This window comes from Hemitrygon akajei, chromosome 17 (genome assembly GCF_048418815.1).
Source record: "Hemitrygon akajei chromosome 17, sHemAka1.3, whole genome shotgun sequence".
Taxonomy (NCBI): domain Eukaryota; kingdom Metazoa; phylum Chordata; class Chondrichthyes; order Myliobatiformes; family Dasyatidae; genus Hemitrygon; species Hemitrygon akajei.
In genome coordinates, this window is record NC_133140.1 from 41,060,722 (window position 1) to 41,078,706 (window position 17,985).

Here is a 17,985-nt window from a genome sequence, read left to right on the forward strand (position 1 = left end):
GATTGCCTTCTTGAACAATGCTTCCCTTGACAAGCTAATAAATCAGTTCTTTCTAAACCAGAAGCGCAGCAAGTGTGAACAATAAGTTCACATAGTTTTGCCACTGATTTCAGCTAAAAAAAAGAGCTAAGTGAATGGCCCAAGATCAAAGTCCCTAAGTTTATTGCAGAGTAAGGCTTTCTCCATCAAGAACAGCTAGTGAAGAGAAAGATTTTGTTTTATTATTAATGAACAGGAGAAAAAGTCCGGCGACAAAAGGAACAACTGTATGTAGCTGAAATTGCAGCATTTGACCCCAGTGTTTTCCAGGCCACCATTCAGACTTATTGTCTTGCTATTTGTAAGGGTAGAAAACAGAAGCAATATTGCAACTGTTGTATTAGGTGCCCTGCTGTGCTCCTGAAATATCTCCATTCTCACACAGTTGGACAGGTGAGGAGGAATGCTTGCACACAGCTAGGAGATACTATTGTCAGGGTAACAAATTACCAGAGAAACTGGTAATAGAGACTGCATTTAATCAGCAGACAATTGATTGCTTGACTGTTTCAGGTATTTGTGGTGTATGTCTTGATTAGTTGGGTGGTTTACAGTAACGTGAGTGAAGCCTTGCGGGTGTGCTATCTTGTCTTTTTGAATTGCAGACTTGACAGTATCATCCTTTCTGTTAGGTTGTAAATCATCTTACTAATCAGCTTGCACCAAGCCAACATGCATACGTTGGCACTCAGCCGGAGAATTTGTTTTGGAAGGCCTTTAGCAATGAAAACAGTGTTTGTATCAATAACTGTCTACTAATGCCTCATGCATATGGATGTAGCAGCAAAAAAAAACAAGTAAATACAGTGATATAGGCATTTCTGTAATAATTGCTTTAGCTGCTGTTGCCTGATTGAACGCTGTGTGATGAAGTAATTGAAACTGCAGCCAAATAAGCCAAATATGCCCACAGAAGTAACTTGAAACAGCATTTCAATTCATTGTGCACTATCAGAATGTTATCTGTCGAACAAAATAATCTTTCTCAGATGGCTTTAAGTTTCTCACAGCATTTAGCTTATATCTTCCGCATACCACTAGCTGTACTACCGAGGAGCATGCGAATGCTTCTCTTAAATTCTCCTGCATGAAAAAAAAACTCTAGGCTTGCTTTCAACAAGTCTAGACCCAAGGTATTTTAAGTACAGTTTGTCTCTTAGTTTCTTCATTAACTTTCCCTACACAGATCGCTGCATGCCTCTGAAAATAACTTGGCAAACTGGGAGCCGTTTATCTCTTTTATCTTGGGACCCGATCCAATTAAGTAAGTGCACATTTACATTTGCATCTATCAAGCTTAAGCTAAGAGAGTCTGTGGTTTGCTTTCAGTGACTAAAACCTTATTTGCAGGAAAAGTGGAGCAAAAACGTGCTATTTTGCCATTAAATATAAGCATTGACTATTATCTCTAAAGCCTATAAAATTGTATTATGAAACAAGTGGCAAAAGACAACCATCAAGCTGGATACATTGTAAAAACACAAAAATCAAATATAATTTTTATTAAATAATGGAATTATGCTGTCATATCTTTCCAGGTAATGCAGAATTGTACATATGACTGTCTCCAACCCTCTAGGTCGTTAATTGTTACTTATGTTACTCCCTAGACAACTGCGTAGAAGATTCATCAAAGATATCCCCTCTGCAAATGGCATAATTTATAGCTTTACAGAAATCAGTTAGATGTTATGTTTATAAAGAATGTATAACTGCAGGCATACTAACTAGTTAATAGTTTATAGGAAACTTACACTCTTGTTAACATTATCATGCAGAGCTTGCTTACTGTAATTCTGTAAAGACTAGCCCTTTCAAATTAGTACATTGGGTGAAATGTTTTCCTCAAATCAAATCAAAAAGTAATCACAAAATAGATGTGGATAAAAAGAAATGACCAATACTACATCAACATGTAAATTATTTAACAGCTCTTCCTCATGGCCTTTTGGTTTTTTTTTAATCTTTCCTTTACAATCTGCATCTTCCTTAATCAGGACTATCACCCTAATGGAATAATTTAGATCTGTTTCTCCTGAATCTGACTTTGGCTTGGCCTCATTTGGCTGAATTGGTGTATTGATCCTACTCTAAGCTTGCTTCTCTTCCACTGAAAAATCTCTGTTCCATTGCACTTCTGCCATTGTTTTTTAAAAGAAATAATTCTACAATTACATGAGACATCAGAACTCCTACAATTCTCGTTATTGTCATTTAAAGTAAAATTGGATAAGTATATCCAATATACTTTATATAAGTATATAAAAATCAAAAAGAAAAGAAAATGTTGAAGGTTTTCTGGGTGTCAGAAAGCTGTTAAATTTTAAAGTTCACTTTCACTGTTTTAGTCATTCCACTGGACCCTACATTCATTATGCAGACCAAACTGACGTCTGGTTGATATGGAGTTGTACAGCACTTTGGCCCACCCTGTGCATGTTCTTCCCCATCTACACTAATCCTATTTGCCCACATCAAATCTGTATCCTTCTACGCCTTGTTTATCTAATCATCTCTTAAATGTAATGATTGTATTTGACTTCATTACCCGCTCTGGCAGTGAATTCCAGACATCAAACACTTCCTGTGTAAAAAGCTTTTTCATGAAATCCTCATTAGAACTCCTTCCTCTCACCTTAAAACCTATGTCCTCTTTTTTATGATACCCCCTACTATGAGACAGTTACTCTGAATATGTATCCCACATATGACTCTTTTAGTTTTATAAAACCATAAGAGGTAGGAGTAGAATTAGGCCATTCAGTCCATCAAGTCTGCTCTGCCATTTCAAATGGGTGCTCTAATTTCCTTCTCAAGCCTTCTGTCCTGCCTTTCCCCCTAACTTTTTGTGCCCTGACTAATCAAGAACCTATCAACCTCCGCTTTAAATATACCCAATGACCTGGCCTCCACAGTGGTCTATGGCAATGAATTCCTCAGATTTACCACCTTCTGGCTAGAGAAAGTCCTCCTCATCGCTGTTCTAAATGGATGACCCTCTATAAGAGATAGGAGCAGGATTAGGCCATTCAGCCCATTGAGTTTTCTCCACCATTTCATCATGGCTGCTCGATTTCACTCTCAACCCCAATCTCCTGCCTTCTCCCCATAATCATTCACACCCTGACTAAAGAACATATCAACTCCCACCTTAAACACTCCCATTCAGCCACCTGTGGAGATTAATTCTATAAATTCACCTGCCTCTGGCTAAAGAAATTCCTCCTCATCTCTATTCTAAGTTGACATCCCTCTATTCTGAGGCTGTGCCATCTGGTCCTAGACTTCCCCACTATGGGAAACATCTTCTCCACATCCACTCTATCTAGGCCTTTCAACATTTGATAGGTTTCAATGAGATCCCCTCTTATTCTTCTAAATTCCAGCAAGTATAGACCCAGAGCCCTCAAATGCTCCTGATACGATAACCCTTTCATTCCTGGAATCATTTCTCACGAACCTCCTCTGAACCGTCTCCAACGTCAGTGCGTCTTTTCTTAGATAAGGGGCCCAAAACTGCTCACAATACTCCAAGTGAGGCCTCACTTGGAGTAAAGCCTCAGCTTTACATCCTTGTTTTTATATTCTACTCCTCTTGAAGTTAATGCTATTTATGTATCTCTATCAGTTTCCTTCACTCCAAGGAACACAAGCGCAGCCTCTCCAGTTTTTCCCCACAACTAAAGTCCTCCAATCCAAGCAATATCCTAGTGAGTCTCATTCACAGTCTCTCCAGCACAGCCATACCCCTCCTATTAAGTGATGAGCAGAAACACACACAGTACTCCAGGTGCTCTCTAACCAGTGTTTTGCAAAGTTAAAGCATAACAACCCGACTTGCCCCAACCTAGGAAGTCAAACATGCCCAAGTTATTGGAGGAGATGTGTTTTTCATAGATTGAAAGAAAGCTGTAACCTAGAACAAAATCAGTCCTTTACAGGCTGAAGTTATGTAATTAGCTGAGCACTCTGAACCCTCAGTTGTTTGTTATTTATATTAATGACCTGGAGGAGGGAACAAAATGCAAGGATTTCAAGTTGGCCGCTGATACAAAAATAATGGAAGGTTGAGATGAAGACATTGTGATTCTGCAGTGGGTTGTGGATAGTTAGTATGTTTGGACAAATTGGGTTTAATGTGGAGATGTGTGAAGTCATACACTTCACTAAGAGGAATCAAAGAGTGCTTGATTAAGTGAATCGAGAGAGACTGCTGATGAATATTGTTAGGAAGGATTCGGGTGATCTAATGCATTAATCACAAAAGTTTAGCAGGCACATCCAACAAGTAGTTAAGAGGACTAACAACATGATGGCCTTTATTGTGTAGGCACAGGAGTTTGAAAAGGAGAGGTCTTGTTACAGGGATTTTGTGAGGTCATACATGGAATACTGTGTTCTGTTTCGGTCCCTTTACCTAACAATGGATACGATAGCAGTCTAAACAAGTTCCACCAAGCTAATTCCTGGGATGAGATAGTTGGTAGGATGTGGAAGCTTTAGAGAGGGTAGAAACCAACTACCTGTCTCTGAATGTGAGCAAAACAAATGAGATGGTTGTTGACTTCAGGAGGACACGGAGCGACCACTCTCTGATGAACATCGACGGCTCCTCCATTGAGATCGTTAACAGCACCATTTTTCTTGGTGTTCACTTGGTGGAGAATCTCACCTCATCCCTCAACATCAGCTCCACAGCCAAGAAAGCCCAGCAGCGTCTCTACTTTCTGCGAAGGCTGAGGAAAGTCCATCTCCCACCCCTCCACCCTCACAACATTCTACAGAGGTTGTATCGAGAGCATCCTGAGCAGCTGCATCACTGCCTGGTTCAGGAATTGCACCATCTCGGATCGCAAGGCCCTGCAGCAGATGGTGAGATCAGCAGAGAAGATCGTTGGGGTCTCTCTTCCCGCTATTACAGACATTTACACCACACACTGCACCTGCAAAGCTAACAGCATTGTGAAGGACCCCACGCACCCCTCACACAAACTCTTCTCCCTCCTGCCATCTGGCAAAAGGTACCGAAACGTTCGGGCTTTCACGACCAGACTGTGCAACAGTTTCTTCTCCCAAGCCATCAGACTCCTCAATACCCAGAGTCTAGACTGACTTTGTAATTTGTCTTCTACTGTGCCTATTGTCTTGTTTATTAACTATTGTACTGCCCAGCACTGTTTTGTGCACTTTACGCAGTCCTGTGCAGGTCTGTAGTCTAGTGCAATTTTTATGTTGTCTAGTGTAGCCTTGTGCTGTCTCACATAGTCTAGTGTAGTTTTGTGTTGTTTCATTTAGCACCAGGGTCCTGGAGGAACATTGTTTCATTTTTACTGTGTACTGTACCAGCAGTTTATGGTCGAAATGACAATAAAAGCAACTTGAACTTGAACTTGAAAGGAAATATACCAGGATGCTGCCTGGATTAGAGAGCATGTCTTCTGAGGATAGGTTGAGAAAGCTAAGGCTTTTCTCTTTGGAGTGAAGAAGGTCATTTGGTATAGGCATATGAGATGATAATTGGTATAGATCAAGTGGATAACCAAAGACTTTCTCCCAGGGTAGAAATTGCTAATATGAAGGGGCATAATTTTAAGCTGGTTGGAGGAAAGTATAAGGGCAAGTACAGAGTTTTATTTTTTTACAGAGTGGTGGGTGTATGGAATGCCCCACCAGGGGTGCTGATAGACACAGATACATTAGGAACATTTAAGAAACTTTTAAACAAGTACATGGGTGAAAGAAAAATGGAGGCCTATGCAAGAGGGAAGGGTTAGATTCATCTCAGAGTAGGTTAAAAGGTTGGCACGACGTAATGAGCCAAAGGCCCTGTAATGTGCAGTAATGTTCTATGTTCTGAATTAGTTTATGTAGGCAGGCAGGTCCAACAAATAGTTAAGAAGGCAAATCGTTTGTTGGCCTTTATTGTGTAGGGCTTGAAGTTTAAAAATAGAGAGTTTGTTTTTATCGTTGTTCAGGAGTTTGGTGAGGCTACGTCTGGAATACTGTGCATTGTTTTGGTCCCATTACCTAAAAAGGATACAATAGCAGTTGGAGCAGTCCAAAAGAGATTCACAAGCTACTTCCTGGGATGAGATGCCTGTAAAATTAAGAGAGGCTAGACAACTTGAACGTGCATTCCTTTTTTTTTAGAAGAATGAAGAGTGATCTTATGTTTGAATAAGGTCACTCTTCATTCTTCTAAAAAAAAGGAATGCACATTGAAATTGTCATATAGGATCCTAACGAAACCAGATAGATTAGACACTGAGATGGTCTTACCAATAGGGGAGTTGCGAACAAGAGTGCAAAGTAAGTGATCAGTCATTTCAAAATGAGGTGTGTGGAAATTTATTCTTTCAGGGGGGTTCGAATCTCTGGGTTTCTCTGTTCTTGAAGATGATGGAGATCATTAGATATATTTAAGATGGAGATAGATAAACATTTGAACATTTAAGGATTTGAGGGCTGTGGGGAACCAACACAGAAGAGGATTTGAGCTCAGCATAGATTAGCTATGATCATATTGAGTGGTTTGGAAGGCTTGAGAGTCCTGTTAACTGACTCCTGTTCTTACTTTCTAAGTTGAGTTGAGTTCTCATATGCTTTCTCCACCACTCTATCAACAAGCACTGGTACTTACAGGTACTTACAGGTAACGTTCCGAGTTGAGTTCTCATATGCTTTCTCCACCACTCTATCAACAAGCACTGGTACTTACAGATAACTTTCAACCTCAAATTCCATTCGTCAATATTTCTGAATGCTCTACAATTTACTGTCTATATGACCTCCCAAAATGCATCTATATTAAAGATTATGCAGTATCAAATAATTAACAACAAAAAGGGAGAAAGAATGGAATTGAGTAATCAGCTCTTTGAGATCCAATAGATTAAAGAGCTGAGTCTTGTGTATTAGAGGGCATAGTTTGAGCATGTTAATATTTGATAATATCCTTGACCAAGCACAGTTCTTTCTTAACTCCACCACGGGCAGTCCCAATCCTGGATGCGAAAGGAGTAGGGATGGACATGGGGCTACCAAACCCATTCCATAAAAATCTACAGCTACAGAAATACCAAGAGAAGCTCCAAAGATCTCACCCCTGGGAGAGGAAGGATACCCCAAGATGGGCTACAGCAGAGGACAACTGGAAAGACTGGCACAGGATAGACAACGCTGGTGAGATGCTATCAGCAGCCTATGCCCCAGTAAGGGTGATGGGTCGAAGAAGAATAAGGTATAATCTCACAACTACATCCTGCATTTGTTTAGCATTTTATTACTTAGCATTCTAACGTACTGGAGAATTGTCACACTTGGCACTACAGAGGACTGCTGGCCAAAAGTTTGAAAACTGTATGTTTAAAGGATTATCATAAAGGAGAAGAAAGAGACAAAGGTGTACATGAGAGAACTGCAGAATGTAAAGACTGGAAGATGAAGGCACAGTGACCAGCCCAGAGGTGATGCAAATATGGGATCTCAGAGATTAGTAGAACCAGAAGCACTTGGAACTCAGGAGGATCAACATTATGAAAGGATTTGAATAAAGTGTAAAGCCGCTAAAGGACGATAATCAGTGCTGGTTGACAACAGACATAATGGATGAAGACACATTCCTAGTTATGGGAGTTAACAAACCCAACTGCTTTAAGAGTCATATTCATTTTATAGGCCAGATAACCCGTTGCCAAGGAAAATCTATATGTATTATTTCACCCATTGTTACCACGGAAGCTAATGGGAAGAGCGGCTAATTCCGAATGTACAAAATAACATAAATGCGTCTACGTCTGCAGGCACGTTTTTGCTCATCAATATCGGAAGTGATTTTTTTATACGCAGATGCGAAGCCATGATGTTCCTTGATTCTGTTGAGGACAGACATCAGTTTATGAGCTACGTATTCAGTTAGCTGGGAGGTGTTCGGCGTTAGCTTTTCGAGATTATGCCGGCGTAACTGGAGCCGCTCGTGTCAACTCGGATCTGGAAAGGGCTTTCCGAATTACTCTTGCCTCAGCCCAAAACTGAAACTGCTTTATTTTGATGTAAAGTGCGAAATACAGCTGGTCTATATATGCAACCCATGAATATCTGTACAATCTACTTTGGGAATGAGTTTATTAGATTGAGTACAATTTTGATAGACCTAGAAGCTTAACAGTATTGAGTACCGTTAGTTATACGCAAAAATATATCGTGAATCGACTCGTGAGATCAAACTAAAGAGACATGCCTATCTGCTTTCCTTACTTTTAAACTGTTTTCGCCCTCCCCTTAATAATTCTGCGTTTTTCTTTGTATCTGTATTCTTTACATAGATGCATAAACTTATGTAAATTATGTACTAACAATTTACACTTTCGCCGTAAATAGAAGTTATTTTTTAACATTTAGGGACGCAGAATCATTATTAGGCACCATTTGGGTTGGACAGCATTGTACTGTATTGGGCGGACAATAACCCATCAGTCATTAGCACGTTCATTTTCACCAAGGATTATCATTAGGAAGTGATTTATGCTGAATGAGCTCTAACATTTCTCAGCTCAGAGTTTGTCTTTCTCCACTCGAGCCAGCGCCAAGCCAAAGAAACAGCTGGGCTGAATTTTTAGCGCCTATAATTAATTAAGAGCTTCATTCCCGGGATTTGATGATTAAATAAAGCAAGACCCTTATCCCCTTTGCGATTTCACTGAAAGTCTACTCCAGCCCAGTACTCCTGATCCCACGCTGGTGGTGCATTATAATCCCTTTTTGTGAGGAAAATGCCACAAGATTGCACATAGACACAGGCACAATAGGTAAATTCAAAAACAGCCACTTGTTCTGCAGTCGCTTCTGTTTTCTCCAGCTTGCTGCATATTTGCCACTTTTTCAGAACCGATCGAGGAGACGACTCAAAAGTTCCAGTGTATTGCTTTTTGGGAGGGGAGGGGGAAGGAGTTTTGGCGGGTGAATTCCTGGTAATACTTGGTGAGCTGCCAGTCACACATGTCCTTACTAATAATCTAACTGGGTCAAGTAATAGGAATCCCTTTACACTTTTTAACTGAATTTGATGTTGTTCTGAAGTGGCAGCCTCGCTCTTGTCAGTGCCTCTAGTGGTTTGTTTGTGCAAGCTGCTGTAGCAAGATTTGACTTGTACATCTGCATAATAACAATAAATTAACAACGTATCACCTCGTTTGTCAACAGACCCCTAATATATAAAGAATAGTCCGGGTCTTTTTTTTAAACTGGAATCCTTCTTAAAGCTAAGACGAGAACAAGGACCGGCGAAAATAAAAAACTACAAAGACAAGAAATGACAAAAGGAAAGTATGAGATAATTTCTCGCCAAGGCGAGATAAAAATTAGTAGCTTCGGAATATCTTTTAAGCAGTGTAGAAAAGACAGTGCTTTGCAAATTTACTCTTGATCCCGTGGAGAGCTTGCATTCCGCATAGGAATCCAACAGGTCCGGTCTCAGGGGCCACAGTGGTCAAATCGCTTCTGATAATCCGTGTAGAGTAACGGGATCGGCCATTCAGCCCATCAGTTCAATCAATCAACCTGTCATGCCAATCAGTCAGGGCGTGAGGCCGAACAATTCGAACGAGGCGGAACTGTGTTTCAGCTCCATGTACCCGCTTTCGCTGTGACAAATTAAGCACTTAACATCTCCTCGTGATGCGAAGTTAAGCTTCCCTGAAGTTGTTTTGGTCTCGTCTACTTGAGCAGGAACGTGGACAGATTCATGTCATTCATACCTCAAAACTCACTCGCATAACAAGGTTATGTAGCTCCACAATGTACTCCGCACCATTGAGGATCTGTTTCACTGCAGCCTGCCTCTAAGCTTACAGTCAAAACGCGCGAGGTAGAAAACGTCATATCAGATTATTTTTTCAGAATAGCAACCCCTGATGCACAAGTTGGGAATCAAACGCACACTGCTCATTCGGTACTGACCATCCGGCAAAATGTGGTTTATTTCAAACAATTCAAGTTTCGTCTTTGTGCGAGCGATTTCTGGTTATAAACCGTAAGGACGCTTCCCACTGCAAACTCGAAGGTTTTGCAACCATTTTCTTGCACTTTACAAGATGATATTAACCGCACGCTTTAACAAGAAAGTTTTGAATCTGATAATGCTGTTGACTAGAGTCAATTTAGGGAAAGAAATAATTAACCAAAATATAACTATACCCCTCTAATTATTTCTGCGGTACGCATAATTCTCAATTGGACCTCAGAGACCAATATATAAGGCACATAAAAATTTGTTACAGTTTCTATAATAAAATCTATTGGTTTTCGAGGGACCCTGGGTCTCTAGATGGGACAGAGCGCATTGTACGTACAAGGCATTTTAAAGCAATTAGGAAAACAGTCGAAGAAATTATTAACTCTCTACTACGTAATTTGATTTACTTACGTTAGTGATGGCCATCCATTCATTACCACACTAACAGGACTACTCTGACATATGCAATACAGGGGCTTGCAATTCATTAGCAGCCATCACAATGTTCCCATCCGCGGCGCCAGCCAGCACTTCAAACAAAGTTAGTATTTTCTATTTTTAAAAAGTCTCATTCGCCGTCCCCTGCTTTCCGCAAATGTATTCTGTATGCTTTCTTAGAACGGTCTCCCAGTTGGGTGCATGTCAGGGGTTGGGATCAGTGAAGTGTTTCTCGCTAGGTACAGAAGCGAGTTTCCTAAATATGCTCACAGGACACAGACGGACTAACATTTCAGCCCAAGCAAACCAAGGCCTTTGATCATCTCGATCAGCTCCAGATGGACTCGATTTGTAGGCCATTTTTTAGTTTTCTCTCCAAATGATTATTTATGTAGTGTGCAAACGGCACCTTTTGCTCCCTGACGCAGACAAAAGAGCACAAGAGCAATCAGCTCACACCTTGTCCGGATACTGAAGTTTATTCCGAGGCGACGGCGGTAGATTAAATGGGCAACTAAACTTTGCCCATTTAGCTGTAGAGAGAGTACGGTAAAATAAGAAACAGCCTTGCCGATGGAACCTCTCAAAAGCATATATAACAAAAGTGGAGTTGCACTTTTTATACAGTTTTCATAATAACATTGGCTAACGCTCAAATGCTTCCACATTCTAAGTACGCTACACATTGAAATGTTAGATTTTTCCCACATGTTATGCATATGCAATGACACAAGACACCTTTACAACAACGTTCGCTCTAATTTCCCAGCTGTAGTTACAACTGTAGGATTCGGCGTCTTTTGTAAACCATAAGGCATGGATTATACTTCGGAATAAGTGGGACTAGTTGGAATATTAAATTCGTACTTTAGAAAAAAACAGCTAAGAATATATGAGATCGCGCCAAACCGTTTTAAATACATTGGTCAAACATCATTCTTTTTTAAAACGACGAGCTGCCTCGTCAGAGTTTTAAGGCCTCGTGATAAAACCCTCACAAAACCAAACCTTGTTAACAAAAACTCGTTAAGACAATGCCTTGAATATCCGAGCGTTTGTGTGCAGTGATTTGTGAAACATGATTAAATTTCAATATCTCCATAAAATTAAGAAATACCTCCACGATCTTCACCAAGTTTGCAATGAATTAAAATAATATCTCCCTTTTTTTTGCCCTTTTATTTTTTTTCTTCCTGATTGGAAACTGATACCGGGATTGTCCGGTTGAAGAGTAATGGAAACCTCAAGTCCACTGCTTTCAGCGACTTGTCCGGCTGATTAGAAGGACTTGGGACAAGCAGCACGCTGGAGGTGGCTACTAATTCTTTGACAGTTCAGGCGCAAAGATACGCACAGTGATGTTTGGCGTTTCAATCCCTTCTCTTTCTCGGCGTATCTGAGATTGGAAACGATTGCTGCCTGTTCACTGTTGCTTCACGTATTTTTTTTCTCTTCACTACGCAGAGAGAGGAATGCCAGGAATTCACGACTGGGAACAGGAGAGAGTTTTCACCTCTCACCAGTCAATGGGGGCGAGCTAGGATAGGCAGCGGAGTGTGGACGGAGCAACAGAGTCTTTACTGGGTTAGAACGGATAGGATTTATTTCAGCGGAGTAATGCCAAAATCAACTTCGCAATTTAGTTTGGGAAGTTTCTTCCTGTTTCTCCAATGGCCCCTCTCGCATTGCTTTTCGGTCACCTGGAATAGATTAATCCCCAGGGATGGAGGACATCCCGTGCCTTCTTTTGCTTTCGGTTCTTTGTGTAGAAATACAAATGTTGTCTGAATTAATATTATCAGTTTCTCTCGTTTATTGTCTTGAATTGATGTTTTATTATAAATGACGGGCATTTACTTTGTTATGCCTCCATATTAACAGATGGTGTCACACGTGTGGTGAAAGTTATATTTTATATCTAAATACGTGACTGTCATGTCTACATGGGTCATCAAAGTGCATTTTCGAAACTTGCAGACACCTCGACCCTCCCCAGGGTGATTTGTTTTACATATATTTGAGGTGTTCTTCGGATGGCCACTTTCAAAAGTAACAGCTGTAAAAATAAAGCTTGATTTAAATTTTCTTTCTCTTACCAATTCTCAGCCACAGAACTCATCCGAAACTCAGCATCGTAACACGCTAGTGTTGAAGCAATGCGGTGAGTTCGGGGGAGTTTCAGAGAAATACAACGAGCACCGTAAACGGGAACAGTGCTTCCAAAAGTGTGTGCAGTTCTTCAAAAGTCGGAACAGGCTTGCCTCATTGATGTTAAAAGTATGTTTTTCTCTTCTGGACGCGAGAGATAATAGGCAGGAAATTTTGAAAATATTATTTAATATGAAAATGGCTCAACTGAATTTGCACCACATAACTTGAATGAGCCTTCCGTCATCACCCCCCCCCCCCGCTGAATGTGAAGACGCCAAATACAAAATCATTTACTTTCGATTTTAATGGAGGAAACTGGTGAGATTCGGATGGGTTTTAGGACTAGTCTTACTATAGTTCTGCGTATATGTATATCACTACGCAGTTTAAATGCGTGAACAATCAGGAGTGCTTATTCTGCATTGTTTGCTACCACCTGTGATCAGATAGTAAATATTCCGAATAGTTGGAAGAAAAGTTTGCCGAACTCAAAGCGCCATTAATTGTATTCATTTCTAAATGGGTGAAACTGAAGAAATGTAGGCAACAGTATAAAAACTGCTGTGATGTATACACAGCTATAAATATTAATAAGTTCGGCCATCGGTCCTCTAATATAAAGAGTGCCCTGGAGGAAAACTAGAGTGAGATTATACAACAGCAAATCCCACGCAGGCCACCAAACCATATCATTCAGTCAAAAACCACAAAGTAACTGAAATTCGTATCTGATACTCCCGGTACGAGGAAATACTCATTGTGGGACACAGGAAATAGTGTTTGTAAATCTGCACTTACGCTCTTGAACAACTCATAAAAGATCATTTCTTTATGAAAGAAAATATAAAAATCAGCTTAAGACTAATACCGCCTGTAAGAGACTAATCCTTGAAAATTAAGTAAAGATTAATATAATTCCTAAAATAGATACGATAGTCACACTACTAATTTGCATAGTTTCCATGTTTTAAAAAAAGCAATTTACTACTAATTCCTTGCTTGAAATTGATCATAACTTTAAGATGTGGGTTACTTTATATGTTTTTTAAGGAAAATTAGATTGAAGAAAGCCAGATGGGGGAGGAGGCGAGGGAAACCAATAATTATGGTGCTGACTGATGATATATCGCAATCACGCCAATGCAACTAACACTTTAACACCAGATAAAAATAGGAGTTCTGATTTGAATGTCCTGGAGATTCTGAATATTTTAGTACTGTTACAAGGGTATTTATATTCGCCCCGAGACACTTTTCCACAATTTACTGAAAAGCTAGAAAGATGAAATAAGATTAATAGAAAAACCACTAGCGAAACTGTACTTTAAAGATAACTGATAAATGAAGTCGCATTTCTTCTACGTTTTGTTAGATTCGCTCCGATTACACATTTAATAAAGGCCCAGTATATCGTTTGAACGGAGAAGCCTCGGCGCAATCATTGAGGGTAATTTATGAATAATTGCAAAATAACATTGGAAAACGTTTAACTCGGGATTAACATACTGTGTCTCAAATTCGTTGAGTGTGCCTAAGGGGTGTGTGTGTGTGTGTGTGTGTGTGTGTGTGTGTGTGTGTGTGTGTGTGTGTGTGTGTGTGTGTGTGTGTGTGTGTGTGTGTGTGTGTGTGTGTGTGTGTGTGTGTGTGCGCGCGCGCGCACGCGCGCGCTACCATACACCTGAAAATGTTTAGGCTCTGAATTAATTATATATTAATGACAAGTAATGTTTTAAATATCTAATTGGTTATAATGACATCTATATAGCGATAGTCATCCAATATAGTGGAACTTTTTGTAATATTTAAAAATGTATTTCATTCATTTTGTGGAAGCATCTAAATGGTGATTTTATTGATACAATTGTTGGAAATTTTGCTACATTTCTGAAGCATAGTGTGGGTGTTCGACTTAGCTTGACAGTGTCTGTATTCCCTGTATTGTTTGTGTTAAAAGGCCGCCAGAAATACAAACATGGACAATTTGACGTTAACTAAACATATACGAGCCAACTACGATATTTACATCAGTTATTTTCCAACCATCTGACCCTTTAAGCAACCACAGATCTGACCGAAATGCACTCGTCTTACAGTATCTAAAGAGATCAGTGACTACATTCAGTTGAGGGACGGGGAACTGAAATCTTCAATTTAATTGCCACTATAGATTAGATCTTTTTTTTTCGTTTTCCGCTTTCCTGTAGCGAAATAATCAGATGGGTTCGTCATTAATATTTGATTTCCCAATCTGTTGATCTTTTAAATTAGCATGGTCGGATTCACTGCAATTCTACAGAAGCAGAAATAGGAAGCATCAAGTCGCATTTGGAAAAAATCAGGCTGAGATTTTATTTACAATCATTTCCGAGACCATTGTTTCGCAAAGAAAAAAACAACCGCATAAATTAGTAAAAGCTCTGGGTATAGTCCTTACAAAAATACAATTCAAAGATATTTTTTCTCCTACTCCCAACACACTCGATGCACAGAGACAATATTTCATACACACAAAAAAAAAATCTGGTTTTCGTCGCATCACACTTCCAAGTACGGTGACATTTTCGGGTCATTGGCCATATTCACAACATATAATGAGTTGAATTTCTTTTCCATATTTCTTTAAAATTTATGTTAATTTGTTAGTCACCCGTTTGTGGACTGGGAAGTTTATATGACAAAGAGTGCTATTTGATGTTGATACTTTTTTTCTCCCAATAAAAAATGCTTTTTTGACACTTCTTTGGAAGGACGTCGGTTTTCTATTCAGAACAAGTGTGACACCTACCTGCGAATCTGGGAAAAGTTCAAGTCAACACTCTTAGTTGAATGAACTCCAGTATCGTAACATACAGGATGGGGGAAATATGAGCAGCGGAAAACAGAGCCTGAGAAAGCTCGCGGCCAATACCGGAAAATTAAACGAATTTACATGGTTTACAAAAATAACTTGGGTGGTTGAGAGTTGGTGATGAGAAGGGTTTAGGCGACGTTATCTTATACGGATGTCACGACGTATTCCGCTCTCATTCCCTCAGATATAGCACCGCTATGCTTTTTTTTGCGATAGTAATGAGGACTAAATTTGGCATAAAATCGAACTCATTAGCAAAGTTCACCAGCTGATTGCTTTGCATAAAACACGACACTGATTAGATGTAATTAGGTTAAAGGATGGCACTTTAGTTTTAGCCGTATTATTCCAGCCAGTTTTTATACTCCACCAGCTGCTCTGTAAAAGCGCCACACACTCTTCCCTGTATAAATTTTCTTTTAAAATAACGATTCGTCACCTAAAATAAAACAAAACAAGCCAAACGACAATGTTTGCCTGGATGTGTAAGCTAAAACTGTGTTTTAATTAAATATTTACAATTTTTTTTCAGCAGCGACCTTTGAAATTATTTTGTTTCTGGTATGTCTTTTAGTTTTGTTGAAACCTTCCCCCGATTTCCATGAAACAGCTTTTATCTTAAATTAAACTGCCATTGTGTTAATTATGAAACATTTCAAAAACACAGATTTATATTATATATGTATATATATATTATACGAAAGAACAACATTAATATCTGTACAAGAGACTCGTTTCATAATTTACTTCAGAGGCTGTATTATCCTTTTTAAATACAAAAAAAATGCTACATTAAATATACAGAATTAGTCTAAATACAAATTAATTCGTGGTTGGTTAAGACTTTTCCGGATGTTACTTTTGAACAGTTTGAATTAAACGTTTGGAATTTATCAGAAATTAAACTGCTTTGTTACTTTATACCACGTTGACGGGGAAATAATTTGCCAAGGTAAAATAAATAGTGTCCAGAGTTTCGGCGAAGAACCCCATTATTAAATGTTCGACATACCTTTCTTCAACTCATAAGACGATGTGTCCTTGCAATGATCTACTGGTGCCGGGCTCTTTGTTTTGGATTCTGGGCAGAGTTTGGCTAGTGCCTCTGCTCTGCTTAAGACAGTCTGACTTAATCCATTAGAACTGAAGTGATTTGTGCTGCTACTTCCATGGTGGCTGTGAAGGTGTCCGAAAGTGCCATAGTTCGTGTAGCCCGTGTAGAAGGGCGAGGTGTAGTAGAGAGGCCGACCCAGCACGGCGCTGTTAGGATAAGGGCAAGGGGAACGGGACGGCGAGGAGGCGCTGGCGGACACAGCACAGCCATGGCCCGGGCACGTACTCGGCTGTTCGCTCTGTTCTTTCGACTTGTCCGAAGTGGCGATTTCTGCTAGAGACCAGAGTTTGGGTTTGGAGGTTGTTGCCGGGGGCGAATGAATGACTGAAGTCACGCTGCAGTTCGCTGTGTTACTGGGAAGAGTATGAGCTAGATTTGTATGTACATTTTCCAAATCGGAGTCGTGGCTTTCGTGCAAGATCTCAGTTCCGTGAGGCACAACCAGGGAAGAAGTGGTAGCTTTGGGGGAGTGAAGGATCTCTTTCTCCTCCGAGTCTTTGAATTCCGAATCGCTGAGGATTTGTTCGTCTTTATTGGAATGTTGTTCCTCAAACCTTTCGCAAGCAATTTCAACTACGCTCGTTTTCTGATTTCCTGTTTGATCAGTTGACAAAAGAGAGAAAAAATCACATTATATAAATCAAATATTTCAATTACACTCTAATTGTTGTATTTATTCATGGGGAGACTCGTAAATATTCACATTTCCTAACTCAATAAATGTTGTTACTTGTAGACAATATTTCTGATGGATGCTACGATATTGTGTTTTCAGAAACATCTCTTAACTACACATGTGATGAAAATTACAATTCAAACGAAAATATGTCTGTTATTTGCATATGCGTGCGTTATAAATAATAAACCAAAATCAACTCCACGTCTTTATTGGAAATGATTTCTCTAAAATATTCATTACTTTCTTACCAGGCTCTGGTTCCGATGAGTTCCCCTTTTCTAAAGGTTTCTGTGGCTCATCTTCGTCGTTTTTCTCCAGATCTATGTTCTCTTCTTCTTCCTCGTCTTCACTCCTATTTCTCGGGGTCCAGGTCATTTTATTTTCCTTCTTCAACCTCCTCCTGGCGTTCGCAAACCAGGTGGACACTTGGGTCAGCGTCATTTTCGTGATGATGGCCAGCATGATCTTCTCGCCTTTGGTGGGGTAAGGGTTCTTCCTGTGTTCGCTGAGCCAGGCTTTCAGGGTGGCAGTGGCATCTCTGGTGGCATTTTTTCGGTAAGCTGGGTCACCATAGGGGTAAGAGCCTAAAGGAGCGGCGTACGGGTGATATCCTATAGATCCAGCCATGCCCGTCGAATGATCATAGGGAGAGCCCTGGGACAACAAACACCCGTCAAAATCGCGCTTTGTACCAAAAGCAT

At 39.9% G+C, this 17,985-nt stretch overlaps 1 protein-coding gene across 5 annotated transcripts in view; it reads right to left on the reverse strand.

The window, feature by feature from the left end:
- Nucleotides 1–17,985, reverse strand: part of irx5a (iroquois homeobox 5a) — a 42,884-nt gene that overhangs the window by 24,018 nt on the left and 881 nt on the right. For 4 of the 5 annotated variants that reach the window (XR_012101890.1, XM_073069982.1, XM_073069981.1 and 1 more), the window contains exons 2-3: nt 17,533–17,938; nt 16,504–17,199 (exon numbers count right to left, since the gene is read on the reverse strand). Coding sequence is in view for 4 of the 5 variants with exons in the window: in XM_073069982.1 (XP_072926083.1) it covers nt 16,504–17,199; nt 17,533–17,938 (1,102 nt within the window). In the remaining variant the exon portion in view is untranslated. Of the gene's footprint in view, nt 1–14,964; nt 15,931–16,503; nt 17,200–17,532; nt 17,939–17,985 lie in introns of those variants that run through there. The other variant, XM_073069980.1, reaches the window with a different exon arrangement.